Raw genomic sequence first — 21,743 nt, forward strand, 5'->3', positions numbered from 1 at the left:
TTGGCAAAGCCTCATACACACGACCGGATTGTCGGCAAAGCATTAGACTTTTGTCCGAAGGGCGTGTGCCTGGAATTTGTTTTGCATACTAACGGCACACAATTGTCAGCCAACAAACACGATCATAGTGGAATTTCAGCTCTTGAGCACCACCCTTTGGGCACCTTCTGCTAATGTCGTGTTTGGTGTGCGTCGATTCCGAGCATACGTGTTTGTACTTTTGAATTTTGTGTGACGGACTTGTGTACACATGATACGAAAATCTGACAACAGACCGCTGCCCGCCGAAAATGCATTAGCCTGCTAACCAACATTTGTTGGCCGAAAGTTGGACAACAATTGTCTGAAGGAGCGTACTAACAGTAGGATTTTAATCAAACAGTCTGTCATCACACAATTCCCTGCCGAAAATCTGATTGTGTGTACGAGGCTTTAGAAACACAGAAATGCTGCTTTCCGCAGAGAGCTATCCCGGAAGTGGGTGCTGGTTTCTCTGTCCCATCTGCTCATATATGGGGTTTCTTGCACATGAGCAAAGACGGCTATTGGCAAAGCTTCAAACCTTCCCCATTTTTGCACATGCGCGGAAAATCAAGTGCATGCACAGAGGTGTGCCGACAGGCTGTGCCAGGACCCTATAGCGGGAGTCTGCCGGGAGTCCGCGTTTTTTTTTTTTTTTTTTTTTAAAGCCAGCAGCTACAAATACTGCAGATGCTGACTTTTAAAATAGTGACACTTACCCGCCCAGCGCGCCCGCGATGTCGGCACCCGAAGCCGATCTCTCGATCGTCTCTCGGGTGCTGCCGCCGCCATCTTGGGTATGCTAATCAGGAAGTGGAGCCTTTCGGCTTCATTTCCCGGTTCCCTACTGTGCATGCGCGAGTCGCATTGCGCAATAAGGATGGACCCGCTGCCTCTGGGATCTGTGTGTTTCCCAGCAGACAGCGAGGGACTTTCGGAAAGGGGCGTAATCTACGCCCCTTTCCGCAGAGAGCTATCCCGGAAGTGGGTGCAGATACCTGTACTGTACAGGTACCTGCACCCCCCTCCCCCCTGAAAGGTGCCAATTGTGGCGCCGGAGGGGGGGAGGAATCCAATGAGCGGAAGGTCCACTTTAGGGTGGACCTCCGCTTTAACGCACTGGAGGAGGGGGCTGAGCCGCCTGAGAGGTAGACTGAAGTTCCGCTTTGAGACGGGTTTATTGATGGTGATAAGAATGGACCATATATGAGGTGTGGATATTCACAGTTCATGTGACAATGCAGAAGGGCATATAGGAGAGAGGGACAGACAGTTGTCATCCTAGAACAGGAAATGTCTAAACAAGGACCTACATGGCAGGATCAGCAGGTTTTTTTTTTTTTATGAAAGCAGTCGATTTAAGTCCACCTTCACACAGGGCGTACTACAGCGAGGGCTGTGTTTACCTGCATGGGGATGCACAGATGTTTCGTATATCTCCATGCAGGTGTTCTGTCAGATTAACGAACCCCGTCAGATTAGCAAACAGAAGTGACGTTCCATCAGCTGCGCATGCGTCCCACTGCTACCAGGTTTGCTAATCTGACATAACACCTCCAGTCAGAAGGTGGCAGCGGACATCTTACTACACCCAGCTACATCTTGAATTTCAGAGCAATTTTAGCAATAAAGTGAGCATATATACAGTGAGGGGAAAAAGGTATTTGATCCCCTGCTGATTTTGTACGTTTGCCCACTGACAAAGAAATGATCAGTCTATAATTTTAATGGTAGGTTTATTTTAACAGTGGAAAAAGAGGGGAAAAACTGCGCTACGGGAAAAAGAAGCAAATAGTGTTGAACGGAAGCTGCAATTCAAATATATACCAAAAATATATCAAACAAAAATAGAAAAAAGAAGAACTGCGCTAACCACAAGATACCCAATGTGATTAGGGTATATGAAAGTATCAGACCCACACTGTGGGTCTTAGTATCTAGTGTGTTAATATTGTGAATTCCCCAGACTCAATATATGTGTATCAAACTCTGTGCATAAACCCCTAAACCATAAAGATAAGAATATAAAGAATATATATTTGCTATTAGGCATAAATGACCTATCGAAAAAATACTAAATCTGTGTTCAGAGACACTCTGTCTAATGTCCATACACTCATATATCAAAAAATTGAAAATTTAATAAAAAATAAACATAAAAAATAAATGTCCATATAGTGAATGAACACCAGTGAAACAAAAATTTCAAATGAGGTACGACAATAAAGAAAAGTTCCAAACGACTGAATTGCAAATGCACGGATTGAGAATCTTCTCCAAAGACGTGGTGTGCTTATCCCATCACCGAAATAAATGAATCAGCTCCTTACCAGATCCAGACGACCCCCCGTTACAGAGGGTCACCACAAGCAGTAGTAGTCAAAAGGGTGTCCGGATAGCGCCTCCTCCTCAGATGGTCACGAATCTTCCACACGATGGGGTTGTGGCTGTTACTCACTCCCAACACGACGTGGTGTCACATAAGGGAAAACATAGGCTCCAGATAGTGTAAAACCAAATGACTTTAATTCTTAAAAAGCGAACGTAAACACTTACATAAAAGACTTTAAAAGCAGGTTCAAAACAAAGACGTGCACCGGCCGGATACACGCCAACGCCAAGACCAACCCGTCCTTCCTGGTCCACAAAAACGAACACGACTTGGGGTGACGTCGACACGTGACCCCGAACGTGTCGACGTCACCCCAAGTCGTGTTCGTTTTTGTGGACCAGGAAGGACGGGTTGGTCTTGGCGTTGGCGTGTATCCGGCCGGTGCACGTCTTTGTTTTGAACCTGCTTTTAAAGTCTTTTATGTAAGTGTTTACGTTCGCTTTTTAAGAATTAAAGTCATTTGGTTTTACACTATCTGGAGCCTATGTTTTCCCTTATGTGACACCACGTCGTGTTGGGAGTGAGTAACAGCCACAACCCCATCGTGTGGAAGATTCGTGACCATCTGAGGAGGAGGCGCTATCCGGACACCCTTTTGACTACTACTGCTTGTGGTGACCCTCTGTAACGGGGGGTCGTCTGGATCTGGTAAGGAGCTGATTCATTTATTTCGGTGATGGGATAAGCACACCACGTCTTTGGAGAAGATTCTCAATCCGTGCATTTGCAATTCAGTCGTTTGGAACTTTTCTTTATTGTCGTACCTCATTTGAAATTTTTGTTTCACTGGTGTTCATTCACTATATGGACATTTATTTTTTATGTTTATTTTTTATTAAATTTTCAATTTTTTGATATATGAGTGTATGGACATTAGACAGAGTGTCTCTGAACACAGATTTAGTATTTTTTCGATAGGTCATTTATGCCTAATAGCAAATATATATTCTTTATATTCTTATCTTTATGGTTTAGGGGTTTATGCACAGAGTTTGATACACATATATTGAGTCTGGGGAATTCACAATATTAACACACTAGATACTAAGACCCACAGTGTGGGTCTGATACTTTCATATACCCTAATCACATTGGGTATCTTGTGGTTAGCGCAGTTCTTCTTTTTTCTATTTTTTCTATTATTTTAACAGTGAGAGACAGAATAGCAACAAAAATATCCAGAAAAACGCATTAAAAAAAAACGTATAAACTGATTTGCATTTTAAGGAGTGAAGTATTTGACCCCTTTGCAAAACATGACTTAGCACTTGGTGGCAAAACCCTTGCTGGCAGTCACAGAGGTCAGATATTTCTTGTAGTTGGCCACCAGGTTTGCACACATCTCAGGAGGGATTTGGTTCTGCTCCTGTTTGCAGATCCTTTCCAAGTCATTAAGGTTTCAGGCATACGTTTGATAACTCGAACCTTCAGCTTCCTCCACATATTTTCTATGGGATTAAGGTCTGGAGACTGGCTAGGCTATTCCAGGACCTTAATGTGTTTCTTCTTGAGCCACTCCTCTGTTGCCTTGGTCGTGTGTTTTGGATCATTGTCATGCTGGAATACCCATCCACGACCCATTTTCAATGCCCTGGCTGAAGGAAGGAGGTCTTCACCCAAGATTTGATAGTACATTTGTCCCTTTGATGCGGTGAAGTTGTCCTGTCCCCTTAGCAGAAAAACACCCCCACAGCATAAATTTTCTACCTCCATCTTTGACGGTGGGAATGGTGTTCTTGGGGTCTCATAGGCAGCATTCCTCCAACTCCAAACACGACGAGTTGAGTTGATGCCAAAGAGCTTCATTTTGGTCTCATCCGATCACAACACTTTCACCCAGTTCTCCTCTGATTTATTAAGATGTTTGTTAGCAAACCTTAGACGGGCCTGTACATATGCTTTCTTAAGGAGGGGGACCTTGCGGGTGCTGCAGCATTTCAGTCATTCATGACATAGTGCAGGGGTAGGGAACCTTGGCTCTCCAGCTATTTTGAAACTACAAATCCCATCATGCCTCTGCCTGTGATTGTTAGGGTCTTGCAAAGTCTCATGGGACTTAGGGTCTTGCAAAGTCTCATGGGACTTAGGGTCTTGCAAAGTCTCATGGGACTTAGGGTCTTGCAAAGTCTCATGGGACTTAGGGTCTTGCAAAGTCTCATGGGACTTGTAGTTTCAAAATAGCTGGAGAGCCGAGGTTCCCTACCCCTGGCGTAGTGTGTTACCAATTGTTTTCTTGGTGACTATGGTCCCAGCTGCCTTGAGATCATTGACAAGATTCTCCCGTGTAGTTCTGGGCTGATTACTCACTGTTCTCATGATCATTAAAACTCCACTTGGTGAGATCATGCATGGAGCCCCAGACCGAGGGAGATTGACAGTTATTTTGTGTTTCTTCCATTTGTAAGTAATTGCACCAACTGTTGTCACCCTCTCACCAAACTGCTTGGTGATGGTCTTCTAGCCCCTTGTGTAAGTCTACAATCTTGTCCCCGACATCCTTGGACAGCTCTTTGGTCTTGGCCATGGTGGAGAGACTGGAATCTGATTGATTGATTGCTTCTGTGGACAGGCGTCTTTTATACAGGTAACAAGCTGAGATTAGGAGCACTCCCTGTAAGAGAGTGCTCCTAATCTCAGCTCGTTACCTATACAGAAGAGAAAAATATACTTTTTTTAATTAAAAAATAAGACAACAGTAACATTAATGCAATTTTTTTTTTTTACATTGTGAAAGATAATGTTACGCATGTTACGCATAATGTTAAATTGATACCCAACATGTCATGATTCAAAATTGCGCCCGCTCGTGGAATAGCGACAAAATCTTACCCTTAAAAACCTCCATAGGCCACGTTTAAAAATTTCTACAGGTTACCGGTTTTGGGTTAGAGAGGAAGTCTAGGGCTAGAATTATTTCTCTCTCTCCAACGATCACGACGAAACATCACGTGTGGTTTTGAATAACGTTTTCATATGCAGGTGCGACTTATAAATGCCTTCTCCCACCCATGATAAAAATGATCTTGCGGCAAATCCACCACAGAGATCTCCTTTATCTGAAAGCCGCTCACTGAAGAAGAGGATACCAGGGTTATAGCAGCTAGCTGCTGCCATAACAACGATTTTCCTCTTCAAACTGCCGACGTATAACGACGGCGGACGGTCTGTAAGTGGTTAATTACATTATTATACATGTTGCAGCTTACAGTATATGTAATTTTAGTGACTGGGTTTACTTTCAGGCTGTGAATAGTGATGTCACCCTCCTGTCTATACAATGTGGTGGGGGTATATCAATTGCAAGAGTGAGTGAAGAAAATTACAAATATTTTGGTGGGTAAATCAGTTCACCTACCTAAATATTTAGCGGTGTGTTGTTGGCGTCCCAGTTAAGACTTGCACAGAAGTCTCCTACCCCAGATAACGGCACCCTTTAAAAACACACACAATAAGCCCGACCAAAGTTTATCAAGTTGTTGGGAAAGTGGAACACGCTGAGTGAATCAGGCATCTCCTGGTCCCTTCATCTTTCTACTTTGTTGATGAGATGAGAGGGCGAGAAGGGTGACAATTTCACAGCGGCTGACGCTGCAGGCGGTGACCCTATTACCGTCATTTTTCTGCAGGGAGAGATGAAAGTTCTGCCATCAAGGACAGAAAGGAAACCCAAACATTTAGGATATAATTCACTGAAAGGCACGGGGAAGGTAAGAGCAGCATTAACCCCAAAGTGCACAAATCACGGGCATAAGCCAATGTGTGCAGGAGGTCTGTAAAAGGATGCAGATCCCCAAGACACCCGCAGGATGTGAAGGATTTATATACGTTACATCAAAGCGTGAGGAAAGATATTAAAGTACTGTATTTATTGGCGTATAGCACACACTTTTCACTCTGAAAAATGGGTGCAAATAGTGTGTGCGTGTTATACATCGATACTTCAATTTTAGCGGCCTCGGAGGGTACAGGGAAGGGGCAGGACGAGCGTCGTCAGATTACATACAGAGAGAATCTCCTGTTCACTTGGTGGCCCCTGTAATAGGAAGTCCAGTCTCCTGGGCCACCATTGGACCACTGTTCTGTCTATCATAGGCGATTCTCACTGTATGTAATCTGTCAGCGCTCGTCCCGCCCCCTCCCTGTCCCCTCTAGGCTGCAGATGGCCATCGATCAGGCTGCACTGATGGCAATGGTGAGGCTGCTTCATTGAGGACAATGGTGAGGCTGCTGCATTGATAGCACTTGTGAGTCTGGAGATGGGCATTGATCAGGCTGCACTGATGGCAATGGTGAGGCTGCTGCATTGAAGCCAACAGTGAGGCTGCTGCATTGATGGCACTTGTGAGTCTGCAGATGGGCATTGATCAGGCTGCACTGATGGCAATGGTGAGGCTGCTGCGTTGAAAGCAATGGTGAGGCTGCTGCATTGAAAGCAATGGTGAGGCTGCTGCACTGATGGCAATAGTGAGGCTGCTGCACTGATGGCAATAGTGAGGCTGCTGCACTGATGGCAATAGTGAGGCTGCTGCACTGATGGCAATAGTGAGGCTGCTGCACTGATGGCAATAGTGAGGCTGCTGCACTGATGGCAATAGTGAGGCTGCTGCACTGATGGCAATAGTGAGGCTGCTGCACTGATGGCAATGGTGAGGCTGCTGCACTGATGGCAATGGTGAGGCTGCTGCACTGATGGCCATTGATCAGGCTGTACTGATGGCAATGGTGAGGCTGCAGGTCAGTGTATAACAGGCACATTCATTTTAAGAGGGAAGTTTCAGGAGAAAAAAACTTAAATTTTAAATAAGGAACTTTAAAGCAAAATAAGGGTCAGTCCCTTAAATTTTAAGTAAGGAACTTTAAAGCAAAATAAGGGACTGACCCTTATTTTGCTTTAAAGTTCCTTACTTAAAATTTAAGGTTTTTTTCCTCCTGAAAGGTCCCTCTTAAAATGAATGTGCCTGTTATACACCGAGCTGCAGCCTCACCATTGCCATCAGTACAGCCTGATCAATGGCCATCTGCCGACCTTGGCTTGTTCTCCTGACTATCCTGTTCTTAACACTCAACTGCTGCTTCCGCTCTGTCCACCAGGACCAGTCCGTGAGCATGAGCTGAGAGACCCCGGGCCCAGCCTGGAGTCAGCTGCAGCCAAATCCATCCTCACCACTAGAGGCTCTGGTAAATACCTGCTGGCTCTTATACCCCACACACCCGATCAGAAATTCCATAAAAATAAACTTGGATGGTTTCACCGACGAGATTCCGCTCAGCCCTGCCTTGCATACACATGGTCACACAAAAGTTCTCTGAACTTTCGGCCGTCAAGAACACGGTGGACGTACAACACTACGATGAGCCGAGAAGATGAAGTTCAATGTTTCAGAGCATGCGCCAAATTGTTTCCGAGCATGCGTGATTTTTTGCACGTCCGAATTGCATACACACGTACGCATTTTCAGATAGGAACTTTTTCTGACCGAAAAATAGAGAACCTGCTCTTAATCTTTTGCTGGCTGGAATTCTGCCAGCAAAAGTCCGATGGAGCATACACACGGTCGGAATTTCTAACCAAATGCTCACATCCGACTTTTGTTGGCAGAATTTCTGATCATGTGTATAGGGCATTAGACTCTGGGGAATCTTACACTCTAGCTTTCTGCTTGGTCCATACCAGTGTTCAGGTGGAGAAGCATGACCTGAACCACCCAAAGCTCCATCCGCAGCAACCAGCCGAAGGGTCTACAACCTTAGTGGTGCGCTCCTAACCCCAGGGGTATGCATCTGTCACCTGGCCTCAGGGGACCCGACAATCATATCGTATATGCGGGATACACAGAGTACACTGAAAAAGGCTATGAGTATAATAGAGAATAGAATAACACATCTAAGAGAGCCGGTAAAGTTGCACACCCCAAAAATTTACAAAATAGGAAAGTTACTATTAAAATGGGTTGTAAAGGAATTATTATTTTATTTTTTTTAAATAACAAACATGTTATACTTACCTCAACTGTGCAGCTCGTTTTGCACATAGTGGCCCTGAACCTGGTCTTCTGGGGTCCCTCGTTGGCTGTCTCGGCTCCCTCACGCAAGGACTCCACAACTTCACGCGAGCTCCCTCGCATGATGTGGAGTGCTTGCGGGCCCGCTCCCGTGATACAGCCGGCGGCTATAGCCGCATGCTGTATCACTCAGCCCCGGCCCCCGGCGTACCGCGTCATTGGATGTGATTGACAGCAGCGCGAGCCAATGGCTGCGCTGCTTTCAATCCATCCACTGTAACCAATCAACGGCCAGGCTGATCGGCGAAGAGGATTTCGGGGATGAGAGGGGTCAGGTAAGTATAACGGGGGGCTGGGGGCTGGGGGGGGGGGGGGGCAGTATTAATGCATTAAGGTGAAAATTTGTTTACCTTTACAACCCCTTTAATCAAATCTGTAGAGTATTGGTTGTTATTTTTAAAATATTTTATTGTATTGTTTATTATACTTTTTGATACAATAAAAGATTTTATAACAACAACCAATACTCTACAGATTTCATTATTCTGCTGCTAAAAAAAAACCCTTGGGGTAACTTTCCCATTTTATGAGCATAATAGATACCTTTGGGCAGTTTACAGGGCTTAAGATCAACTGTCAGATGTCTTTCCTTATGCCATTGCAGCAAGAATCAGGAATGGAGGGGAGGATAGATGTCCCACTCAAAATAGTGGACACTCTTAAATACTTAGCCCTTGTACACACGGTCGGACATTCCGACGGAAAAAGTCCGATCGGACCGTGTTGTCGCATAATCCGACCGTGTGGGGGCTTCATCTGACATTTTCCGTTGGAATGTCCGACCAACAAAGTTTGAGAGCTGGATATAAAAATTTTCCGACAACATGATCCGATCGGACTTTGTCTGATCGTTTGTAGAGAATTCCGATCGGACAAAGTGCCACGCATGCTCAGATCAAATTCCTAGACCAAAGCTATTGGCTACTAGCCTGAACGTAGACCCGTCGTAACTAAATAACGTCATCACGTTATGAACGATCGTATTTTCAGACAACTTCATATGACCGTGTGTATGCAACACAAGTTTCGAACAAAATCCGCCGGACAAAATCCGACGGATTTTGTTGTCGGAATGTCTGACCGTGTGTACAAGGGCTTAGGAATACACATAACAAGACAACCCTCGGGATGCAATGATGGTCAATGTAAATACATTGATGGAACATATTAAGTGTAAGCTGAGGGTTTGAAGTAAGTTGCCATTGTCAGTGGTGGGCAGAATATACTTAATAAAAATGATTCTGCTACCAAAGTGTTTATATATCTTTTAACACTCCCAAGTGGTTGTGCCTAAAAAGACTTTTAAAAGCTGGAACTCTCAATTGAGGAGGATGGGTTTAGCCTCGGTAATGCCACGTAAACACAACGGAATGAATCCGTCAGATATTACGATCGTGTGTGGTCTCCAGCGGGTTTTTTTTCCCCAAAAGTCAGGCGGACCTAGAAATAAAACATGTTTCAAATCTTTCTGACGGACTTGAGTCCGGTTGAAAAATCTGTTCTTCTGTATGTTAGTCCGATGGACGAAAACAGGCGCTAGGGCAGCTATTGGCTACTGGCTATATACTTCCTTATTCTAGTCCGGTCGTACGTCGTCACATTCAAATCCGTCGGACTTTGGTGCGCTTGTGTGTGGCCAAGTCTGTTCATTCGGAAAGTCAGTCGGAACTCCGCCGAAAAGTCCGTTGGCAAGACCTTTGAAAGGTCCGGTCGTGTGTACGCAGCATTAGAGTCAAATTGTTACTGGAAGGGGGTTGAAGTTGAAAAGCCATCGGCCAGCGGCAAAGCTCTGCATATTATTCCGAGACAAACATATTGTGGCAACTTTTTTTTCATTTTCACCTCAGTGTCCGAAAAAAAATTCATACCTCACAATGGGCAGCTTGGTAAAGGGCACAGGGGGCAGCGTTAAACCCTCTGGTAGATGAATGGGCTCCATGGTGCCGGCACATTTTGAGGTGTAGCTCTCCAGGCTCTGAGCAACATCTTTCTTCTCTGAAAAAAAAAAAAGAAAAAGTGCAACAAAATTACAAATCAATGAGGACAAAGACCCAATTCTTCAATCTCCAGGAAATGTGTCCATGTTGCCTGAACTTAAAGGGGAGCTCCACCTTTGCAGTCAAATTTGAGAAACCCTCACTGTATGTTTACTTGTTATGTACCCATTCACACAGCATTCCTAAAAATATATGAAAAAACTGATAACCTTTTAAGTTGTTTGTTGTTTCTTTGGAGCCATCTTTTTTATTTTTTCTCTCATTTCATATTTTTTTTTTCACTTTTTTTTTTTATTTATTTTTTTACAGCCAACTGTTTGGTAAGGTGATGTGGGCAGCTCTTCAGCCACCTGATCACATTTACAATACTGAGAAGGGCCGCTTCTCCCAAGGTGGTTCCTGGGTTTTCCTGTTCTCCTGGGGAGTCTGGGACCTAGGTAAATGGTTGGGATTGCTTCACACATAGGAAATCGAGGAACATCGGCTCCCTGATCTGCTCTGTGACTAATCAAGCTGGAAGAGACCACCTGACCATCCCAGCCTGTGCTTGATTAGATGTTTTGAAGCCCCCCCAATCCATGCACCTGGCCCCTAATCTACATGCAGGGCGCCGGAACCATAGATTTTAATTGTTTTTTCTTTTTTCGAAGAATGTGATTAGAGCCTGAGGCTCTAATTGGCTTAAAAAAAAAGGATGGGCTTGGGGCGCAGAGCATTGTGTCCTGAGCCCACTCAGCTATTTTCTTCCTGATTATCCTCCCGGCCAATCAGGGAGCGGGTCCAGAGACCCAACTGGCCAGGGAGTCTTAGGACTCCCGGCCAATCGGATCACAGGACCCACTTCCCGTTTGGTCGGGAGGAGAAGCAACAGCCCCGGAGTGAGGTCTCCTCACCTTGGAAGACTGAAGCCATCAGGGAGCAGCTCAGCCAGTGGAACGGTCCTCTCCAGCCGGGAGTCCTAATCCAGTGGATCAGCATCAGATCCTCCTAGGGAGAAGAAGAGCGACCAACTTGTCCAAACTTGGCTCCCTCTTCCAGGGATGGCTCACCCACAGCCACACCCAGCGCTCCATCCCAGAGCTCCACCGTATACTGTCCAGCCCAGAGCTCCACCGTACACTGCCCATCCCAGAGCTCCACCGTACACTGCCCATCCCAGAGCTCCACCGTACACTGCCCATCCCAGAGCTCCACCGTACACTGCCCATCCCAGAGCTCCACCGTACACTGCCCAGCCCAGAGCTCCACCGTATAACTGTCCAGCCCAGAGCTCCACCGTATAACTGTCCAGCCCAGAGCTCCACCGTATAACTGTCCAGCCCAGAGCTCCACCGTACACTGCCCATCCCAGAGCTCCATCGTACACTGCCCAACCCAGAGCTCCACCGTATACTGTCCAGCCCAGAGCTCCACCGTATAACAGTCCAGCCCAGAGCTCCACCGTATAACTGTCCAGCCCAGAGCTCCACGGTATAACTGTCCAGCCCAGAGCTCCACCGTATAACTGTCCAGCCCAGAGCTCCACCGTATAACTGTCCAGCCCAGAGCTCCACCGTACACTGCCCATCCCAGAGCTCCATCGTACACTGTCCAGCCCAGAGCTCCACCGTATAACTGTCCAGCCCAGAGCTCCACCGTATAACTGTCCAGCCCAGAGCTCCACCGTATAACTGTCCAGCCCAGAGCTCCACCGTATAACTGTCCAGCCCAGAGCTCCACCGTATAACTGTCCAGCCCAGAGCTCCACCGTATAACTGTCCAGCCCAGAGCTCCACCGTATAACTGTCCAGCCCAGAGCTCCACCGTATAACTGTCCAGCCCAGAGCTCCACCGTATAACTGTCCAGCCCAGAGCTCCACCGTATAACTGTCCAGCCCAGAGCTCCACCGTATAACTGTCCAGCCCAGAGCTCCCCCGTATAACTGTCCAGCCCAGAGCTCCACCGTATAACTGTCCAGCCCAGAGCTCCACCGTATAACTGTCCAGCCCAGAGCTCCACCGTATAACTGTCCAGCCCAGAGCTCCACCGTACACTGCCCATCCCAGAGCTCCATCGTACACTGCCCAACCCAGAGCTCCACCGTATAACTGTCCAGCCCAGAGCTCCACCGTATAACTGTCCAGCCCAGAGCTCCACCGTATAACTGTCCAGCCCAGAGCTCCACCGTATAACTGTCCAGCCCAGAGCTCCACCGTACACTGCCCATCCCAGAGCTCCATCGTACACTGCCCAACCCAGAGCTCCACCGTATAACTGTCCAGCCCAGAGCCCCACCGTATAACTGTCCAGCCCAGAGCTCCACCGTATAACTGTCCAGCCCAGAGCTCCACCGTATAACTGTCCAGCCCAGAGCTCCACCGTATAACTGTCCAGCCCAGAGCTCCACCGTATAACTGTCCAGCCCAGAGCTCCACCGTATAACTGTCCAGCCCAGAGCTCCACCGTATAACTGTCCAGCCCAGAGCTCCACCGTATACTGTCCAGCCCAGAGCTCCACCGTATAACTGTCCAGCCCAGAGCTCCACCGTATAACTGTCCAGCCCAGAGCTCCACCATACACTGCCCATCCCAGAGCTCCATCGTACACTGCCCAACCCAGAGCTCCACCGTATAACTGTCCAGCCCAGAGCTCCACCGTATAACTGTCCAGCCCAGAGCTCCACCGTATAACTGTCCAGCCCAGAGCTCCACCATATACTGTCCATCCTGGAGAGCAGCAGCCCTACCCTGGATCCTTGTCATCTGCCTCCTAAGGTAAGGAGGCCTTACCTTAAGAGCTGCCACTGAGGGCAACAGAGACATTGGGTATCTAATAGACCCATGCTGTCTCCAAACAGAGTACCTGTCACCTGCCCAAAGCTATCTCATAGGGGGGCTTGTTAGCTTCCTTGTGATAGCAATAACATTGTCTTTAAAGTGTCAGCCTATCCAAAACTCAGACTTAAAGTGAAACAGTTTTGGTTAAAGTAGTTGTAAACCCTTCCATATACCCAGTGAAGTGACTGGCCTCAGGTGACACAAAGATATGAAACAAATCCTCCTACATACGTTTTACCTGTTTATCTGCAGTATTCTCTTCTCTGGGTACGTTCAAAGTCCAGGATTTATAAAGCTTGTGAGAGCTGTCAGAAAACAGGGGGCACGGAGCTGAAATTACACACTGCAGAGGTCAGCGAGGAGAGCTGATTGGAGGGAAAGGAAGGGAAGGGAAGGAACACCCCCGCCTTATCAAAAAGCACACAGGAACAGAGCTGAGGCTGTCAATCATAGGCTGCGTGCCGGAGGTTCTTCCCCTGTGATAATTTTTCTCTTAGTGTTAGGAAAACTTGTTAGAAGTGACTCATGCTGATAGCATGAGGAACGAAACGGCAGACAGGAAGGACGACCTGTGCCCTGGATTGAGACAAGTACACACTATAGAGGGATATGCTTTGTTCATATTTCACGTCTGAGGTTACTTACAATGCACCTTAATATGTTAAAAATATATTTGCCTGGCATCCCTCTCAAGAAGCAGCTGCACACTTGAAACGCAATGATTTTCCGCCCGCCACGATCACCTTTTGTGTTGGGCTCAGCTGAAATTAATCACCCTCTTGGTATGTATTTAAGGGAACAAAAGGTTAAACGGAGAGTGGACTCAGCGGAGACGGCAGCTGGGCACCGTGCGGGCCCGCGGGTTGTCAGTTCACTCTTCTGGCTGGAAGGATTTTCACCAAATTTAGCTGTTTAATTAGAGTAACGAAGTCTCATTTATCTAGAACGTCTCACGTAGACAAGCCCGGCACACAGAGGACCGCGCCGAGGCCCGCCGGAGAAGAAGGCGTCACTTCTCAGGTGTTGTGGAGAAAATCATGTTAATTACAGCCAATCAGTGGGAATGGATTTCATGCTGTTAGGAGGTTGTTGTTACCTTTGTTGTTATTAACGTAATAATTATTATTTGCATAAAGGCCTGCGCAAGTCAAGGCTGAAGTTTAATCTGCTTATAGTCGCCTGTCCCTGGTTCCACTAACGACAACATTTTTAACTAAAAACTTTTTGTTTTTATTACATACAGTGAGGGGAAAAAGTCTTGGATCCCCTGTTGATTTTGTACATTTGTCCACTGACAAAAAAAAAATGATCAGTCTATAATTTTAATGGTTGGTTTATTTTAACAGTGAGAGACAGAATAACAACAAAAATATCCACATTTCAAAAAAGTTGAAATGTCCGGCACTCGGTGGGCGGAGTCGTGACATCAGAGGACTTCTCCGCCCACCACTACGCTCCCCTGGCCAGCCAGCGTTGCGAGGACGAGCCTCGCGCCAAGAGCGACTAAAGCGCAAGCACATGAGTGGCAGAGCGTGTTCTGTGAATTAGCAGAGCACGCTCATGGTCCCATGTGCACAGAGGAGGACTGTACAGAGCTGGCTGTGAGCTGGAGAAGTAAGGAGGGGGAATGGGAATTACACATAATGCCTCTCTAAGGCTCAAGCACGATATATGCAAATCACCCGTCACTCAGAAACACAGGGAAAGAAATGACTAGTATTTCTCTGTCAGTTTTTATCTCATTGAAAAAAAAAAGATGAGAGCTGGATTAACACTTCGTGGCAAGACTGGGCACAGATGACATGAAATCCTATACTGTACAAGTTACAAGCCTTTTTTTTTTTTTTTTTCGGGTTTACATTCACTTTAAAGCGGAGGTCCACCCTAAAGTGGACCTCCGCTCATCGGAACCCTCCCCCCCTCCGGCGCCACAATTGGCACCTTTCAGGGGGGAGGGGGGGTGCAGATACCTGTACAGTACAGGTATTCTGCACCCACTTCCGGGATAGCTCTCTGCGGAAATGGGCGTAGATTACGCCCCTTTCCGCAAGTGCCCGCCCCTTTCCGCAAGTGCCCCGCTGCCTGCTGGGAAACACACAGATCCCAGACCATCCTTATTGCGCAGCGCGATTCGCGCATGCGCAGTAGGGAACCGGGAAATGAAGCCGAAAGGCTCCATTTCCTGATTCCCATACCCAAGATGGCGGCGGCAGCACCCGACAAGACGATCTAGAGATCGGCTTCGGGTGCCGACATCGCGGGCGCGCTGGACAGGTAAGTGTCACTATTTTAAAAGTCAGCAGCTGCAGTATTTGTAGCTGCTGGCTTTTAAAAAAAAAAAAAAAAAAAAAAAACGCGGAGTCCCGGCGGACTCCCGCTTTAAGGCTACATGCCGAAACATGTAAGCTCTATATTATTTTGTACCACACCTGGATTAAACAACTCATTCAATGTGGAAGACCGAGCTCTTTCTTTCATCTACATGTTTTTCTCGTGCTAGGAGGACACTACAAGCCAGGACACCAACCGCTCACCACCTCGGGGAATTACTACAGGTGTTTTCTACTAGATAGATAGACTTTATCCCTGTCATGACCAAGCCTATTTTTGACATTTGGTGTTTACAAGTTAAAATCCATAGAAAATTACTTGGAACCCCCAAACATTATATATATATTTTTTAGCAGAGACTCTAGAGAATAGAATGGCGATTGTTGCAATATTTTATGTCACACGGTATTTGTGCAGCGGTGTTTTAAAGGCAACTTTTTGGGAAAAGGGACACTTTCATGAATTTTAAAAAAACGAAACAGTAAATTAGCCCAATTTGTTTGCATAATGTGAAAGATAATGTTACGCCAAAGTAAATAGATACCAAACATGGCACGCTTTATAATTGCACGCACTCGTGGAATGACGACAAACTACGGTACCTAAAAATCTCAATAGGCTTTTAAAAAAAAATTCCGGTTACCAGGTTATAGCTACAGAGGAGGTCTAGTGCTAGAATTATTGCTCTCGCTCTGACGATCGCGGAGATACCTCACGTGTGATTTGAGCACCGTTTACATATGCGGGCGCGACTTCCGTATGAGTTTTCTTTGCTGCATGAGATCGCGGGGACGGGGGGCGCTTTAAAAAAAAAAATCTTATTTATTTTATTTTAAAAATAACAAATTGTTTTTTTTTAAAAAAAAAAATACATTTTGATCACTTTTATTGCCGTCACAAGGAATGTAAACATCCCTTGTGACAGTAATAGGTGGTGACAGGTACTCTTTAGGGAGGGATCGGGGGTCTAAAAGACCCCCCACCCCTCCTTTACACTTCAAAGTATTCAGATCGCCGTTTTCTGCGATTCTGAATACTGTATATATTTTTAAATCCGGCGCCATTGGCAGCCGAGTAAACGGGAAGCGACGTCATGACGTCGCTTCCGTGTTTACAATTAGGAGACTGGAATGAAGCCGCTTACGGGTTCAGTCCAGTCCCTCCCTAGCCGCCAAAGGCACCGGATATTTGATCGGGGCTCCCGATTGAAAGGGAGCCCCGGTAAGAGCGGCGGGAGGGCGTCCTCCGGCATTATAGCCAAGCGGCTTTTAGCTGCAACGCTTGTTATGGCTGGAAAGCCGATCGCCCGCACTAAAAATCAGTACCGGGATGATGCCTGTAGGTGTGAGCATCATCCCGGTATAACCCCCGGAAGCCGAGTACGCACATCTGCCTACGCTCGGTGGCAAGGGGTTATACTTTTATTAAGCTTTTTTTTTCTTTTTTTTTTTTTTACATTTCTTCAGTTACTTCTGGTTTCCAGGCCTATGCCAAAATTATGTCATGCATCCCAGCAATCTCCAGGAGAGGTGGCGAGGTATTCTCAGCTAAGCACAACCTCCTGCCTGCATGCCTGAGCTAAGAGTAGATGGATTACAGGAAGTAAATTTGTGCATGATTCAACTGCCCTTGCTCAAGATCGCCATAGCTATATATGCTAGGGAGGTGTTTTCTCCGCAAAATGAAGCATGGAGACATGTTTGGATGGGGGAGTTTTCTTTGAATTTTTTTAATAAATTAAATAGTGTTTTCGGGTTTGTGGTGCTCAGATGCAGTTTAATTGCGTATTATTTTTTTTAGTCATAAAATCCTGTTTGAATTTTTGCACTTGCACTTCAATATATCCCAAAATACTCTTATACCGCTGTGTTATGATAATTATAAGGTATCTAGGCATCTATACTTGGATACCCCTTTAAGTATAGCCCTTCCATGATATGATATGATATGAGAAGGGGGACAGCAGCATCATGACCTTTTGGTGTATATGCACCCGATTTTACTACATCATCCCACTTTGTAGAGTCAAAACCATCCTTGACTACAGGGCTTGAGGCGGATTCTTCTCTGGGACCTCCATCATGGCAGCTAGGGCCCATTGGCAGGGACACGCCACTGATCTTCCCGTTTGGCAAAACTATGTTCTTTTACTTAAAGGACGGCTACATGTCTTTCTAATCATCTCATATAGTTGGTGATTTCTCTATACAAAGATGCAAATAGAAGTCTTTGCTTATTATGTATGTACTATTATTAAAACACTGTATTTTCTGTTCATAGAAATCGAGAATATATATCTCCCCCCAGTATACCCCTGAAGAAAGGATTGGCCTGAAACGCGTTGGGTTGGAGTGGAGACAATGATTTAAGGTGTGTAACTTTGCAAGATGCATGTAACCTGAGCCGTTCAAGTATTTGGAATATGAATAAACATCCAAATATTGGAATTTTAATGTGTACAAATAAAATGTTTGTTCAACCACTTGCCTACAGGGCACTTACACCCCATTCCCGCCCAGGTAATTTTTCAGCTTTCATCGCTGTCGAACGTTGAATGACAATTGCGCGGTTGTGCTACACTGTACCTAAACAATTTTTTTATCATTTTCTTCACACAAATAGAGCTTTCTTTGGCATTTAATTACTGCTGTTTTTTTTTTTTTTTTTTACAAAAAAAAGAAAAAATATAAAAAAAACTGATGTGCGCTGATGAGGCGGCACTGATTGGCACCAATAGGCTGAACTGGTGGGCATTGATGAAGTGGCACTTATGGGCACTAATGAGGAGACACTAATATGCCACACTTATGGGCACTAATAGGTGTCACTTGTAACGAAACGTCCCACGCTCCGCTTCAGTGCTCTCATCATATACCACTTCCTCCCAGTTTGAATATAGATATCAGATATTCCAGCCGCTCACAGGCACAAAACAAGACGTTACTTGTTTAGTTGCTGAACATGGACTCTTAATAGAACCAAAATACAAATCTTATATACAGTAAAAGAGGAGGTTCCTCCCTCCTGCTCATATTACTCTAACAATATAACTGTAACCAGAAACAGAATTAACAAGTGCTAATTAACTAATCCCTTAAAGTAGCTGATGTGAATCCGTGCTCTCCTGAACATTGTTATAATTAATCAGGATTTCACAGAACTCCTTCATACAATAGCAAGGTTAATTAGCACAAACAACAATGAGGGAAATACTCTTAGAAGCTGTGGCAAGCCAGACTAGACTAATTTACATTATAGAAGACAACAGACTGGTGGCTGGAGTTCATGACATTAACATCTAACAGTATGTGTCCCAACAGTATGAATCAGTCACTATTTATAATATAGCATATAAAGGGTTCCCAGAGTCTGTGTGTCATGGGGGACATGGACGTGAATCAAAAGTAAAACCACCTCAAGGGTCCCCAAGCATACAGCACACACATAGAGCACCGTTCCCCCAAATGCCAAGGCCCATAACTGGTAAGCAGGAGGCTAGCATTCAGTCCCCTCCAAAAGCCTCTGTCCCAGGTGAGTCTGTTACATTGATATGTGGCACCGATAAGCACTGTTGGGTACTAATAGGTGGCACGGATAGGCGGTACTGATGGGTGGCACTGACAGCAGTGATAGGTGGCACTGATTGCCAGCACTGACTGGCAAGGCTAATGGGCACTGATTGGTGGCACTTGTGGGCACTGATTTGTGACACTATATTGTAATCAGGGCACTGATGACCAGTACACCTAAAATTAACTAGGTGCCATTGTTAATGGCACAGAAAACACACATTTTGCCAACTCATCAGCCTATTAGTGCCTACAGTATCAGTGCAGTCTCATTAGCGCACACCAGTGAAGAAGAAAAATTACCTGTTTGTTAAATTTTATAACAGAATCTACCACCAAAAAAAAGCTCTATTTGTGTGAAGAAAATGATAAAAATTTTGTATGGGTACAGTGCTTCATGACCACGGCTCTAATGGGCACTGGTAAGTTGCACTGATGTGACAATCGTAGCAAAAAGTGCACAGTAAAAACTGTGAAACTCGCACACCAAAATGTCCCATGAGCTACTTCGCCACATGTAGGGCAGCCCACTGAAATCAACGGGCTGCCCTATGCGTGTCATGGGAAAAAGGAATGGGGCTTGAAAGTGAAATTACACAAGAACAATGAGGCTCCGCCCACATCTGTTTGTTTGCAAATGAACGGCAAACCACACAGATAGTGGACGCATTGGTGCGCATTTCAGAAATACACTACTTACACACCAAAGAGCAACGGTAAAAAAGCACCACGCTCAACCCTTGTTGAGCATAAGGATTCTATTTATTACGAAAATAAAAATTCTGCCCAAAAAGGTGAAATTCAATTTTAAGGTCAGAAGCAACCAGAGAAACATATCCACATTAATTATAAAAACAAAACAAAAACAAAAAACTAAATAAAAATCACACAAATAGTGGACTTACTCCTTCCGCAAGGAAGCCCTGATTAATTTATCAAGTTTCCCAGGCGAGGATTAAGAACACCTAAAAATAAAACTCACACTTGGATGACAGTCAAAGGACGAGGTTGAAGGACAGTGCTGAAAACCCGATAACTGGCGGCACGGACTTAAGACAGGAAACCAGGACGGATGGTGTCACGTGACCCCACGATGAAGATCCACTCTAATTTCCGATGATTGAGCCAGGCTGTCTGCCGGAGGAGCGTGCCCCGTTAATTGACATTTTTCTGTCTCTTCAGTCATATTTATAAAAACTGAAGTTTTGTGATGGCAGAAAAGGAGTTGTTTCCACTGTCACTTCACAAAGACACGATTGGCACCACCGAGGTTTTCTAATTTGTGCCATAGGAACCTATTTAGGGAGTTACCTCCTTCCATAGAAATAGCTGGACTTTGTTTGGCCAAGAGCCAGTTCTACGGGGGTCTAACGTAAGGTAGGACTCAAACCATTTTCTATGGATAGGGAAGGGAAGGTTTAGAATTAGAGATGCAGCAAAATTTCGGCCACAGAAACCTTTCGGTCGAAAATGGTGTTATTGGTATTGGGCCGATAAGAGAAAAAGGTGCCAATAATGGCACCCCGAAAACGCACGTGATTTTGCAGCAACCTTGCCGCGATTTTACCACAAATTGGCTGTAATTTTTACTTTGCTTATGGTGTGTTATTTATAGGTCATCTGCAGGGCTAGACTTACCATAGGGCTTGACTGGACTCAAGCCCATGGGCCCGCCCCCCGCGGGCCCCGCCGAGATACATAGCCCAGTGTACTTGGCTCGGCTCCACTCACAGTCACGCCCAGTCCCGCCCTACGATGGAAATAACACAGGGTCTGGGCGTGACTGTGAGCCGAGCCGAGTACACTCGGCTACTCTGGGCTCCGCTCGGGACTGCGAGAGGACCCGAGAGCCGCTGTAACAACATATTCGGCGACCCATCTCAGTTTGCTACGGAAGTGATGTTCCGTCGCCGCCATCTTGCTGCACCCCACACTCGTCCACAGTAAGGATACACTAAGAAGGGGAAAGCGGACATGTTGTTACACCCACCGGAGTTTTGCATTTTACACGTATTTATAACACTAAACTGCGTTTATATAGTATAATACAGGACTTAGAACGCCGTCTGACTGGTTAGATGTTGAATTTTAAAAGCAGCGAACTTCTGTGAGATTAGTAAATCTGTGAGATGAGCAGGGTTGCCGCTGCTTTAAAAATTCAACATCCAACCAGTCAGACGGCGTTCTAAGTCCTTGTATTTCACTACATAAACTCACTTTACTGTTATAAATACGTGTAAAATGCAAAACACTGGTAGGTGTAACAACATGTCCGCTTTCCCCCTTCTCAGTGTGTCCTTACTGGGGTGTAGCAAGATGGCGGCGACTGAACGTCACTTCCGTAGCAAACTGCGATGGGTCGCTGAATATGTTGTTACACCCCCGAGAGGAACGAGAGCCTCGAGATACACAGGACTCTGTATTTCAGCGGCGCCATTTTTAAACTTCAAGATTGCAATGACAAGGCTGCAAATGACACCGACAAGCTGCAGATGGACACTGATAAGGGTTGCATTGATGCATTTAAATGTACGTTTTTTCCTTAAACTTCCC

The 21,743-nt window shown here is 45.7% G+C and overlaps 1 protein-coding gene and 1 long non-coding RNA gene across 2 annotated transcripts in view; one reads left to right on the plus strand and one right to left on the minus strand.

Annotated features, from left to right (window-relative positions):
* The window catches only part of TRAPPC9 (trafficking protein particle complex subunit 9), a 903,391-nt gene that overhangs the window by 795,180 nt on the left and 86,468 nt on the right, over positions 1–21,743 (minus strand). The window contains exon 10 of the mRNA XM_077493381.1: positions 10,344–10,470. Coding sequence (XP_077349507.1) covers positions 10,344–10,470 — 127 coding nt within the window. The remainder of the gene's footprint in view (positions 1–10,343; positions 10,471–21,743) is intronic.
* The window catches only part of LOC143998408 (uncharacterized), a 45,043-nt gene continuing 37,250 nt past the window's right edge, over positions 13,951–21,743 (plus strand). Inside the window, exons 1-2 of the long non-coding RNA XR_013277912.1 lie at positions 13,951–14,072; positions 17,902–17,991. This is a non-coding gene — a long non-coding RNA (uncharacterized LOC143998408). The remainder of the gene's footprint in view (positions 14,073–17,901; positions 17,992–21,743) is intronic.

Source organism: Lithobates pipiens, unplaced genomic scaffold (genome assembly GCF_037356315.1).
Source record: "Lithobates pipiens isolate NorthernLeopardFrog02 unplaced genomic scaffold, aLitPip1_a1.2 Scaffold_19, whole genome shotgun sequence".
Taxonomy (NCBI): domain Eukaryota; kingdom Metazoa; phylum Chordata; class Amphibia; order Anura; family Ranidae; genus Lithobates; species Lithobates pipiens.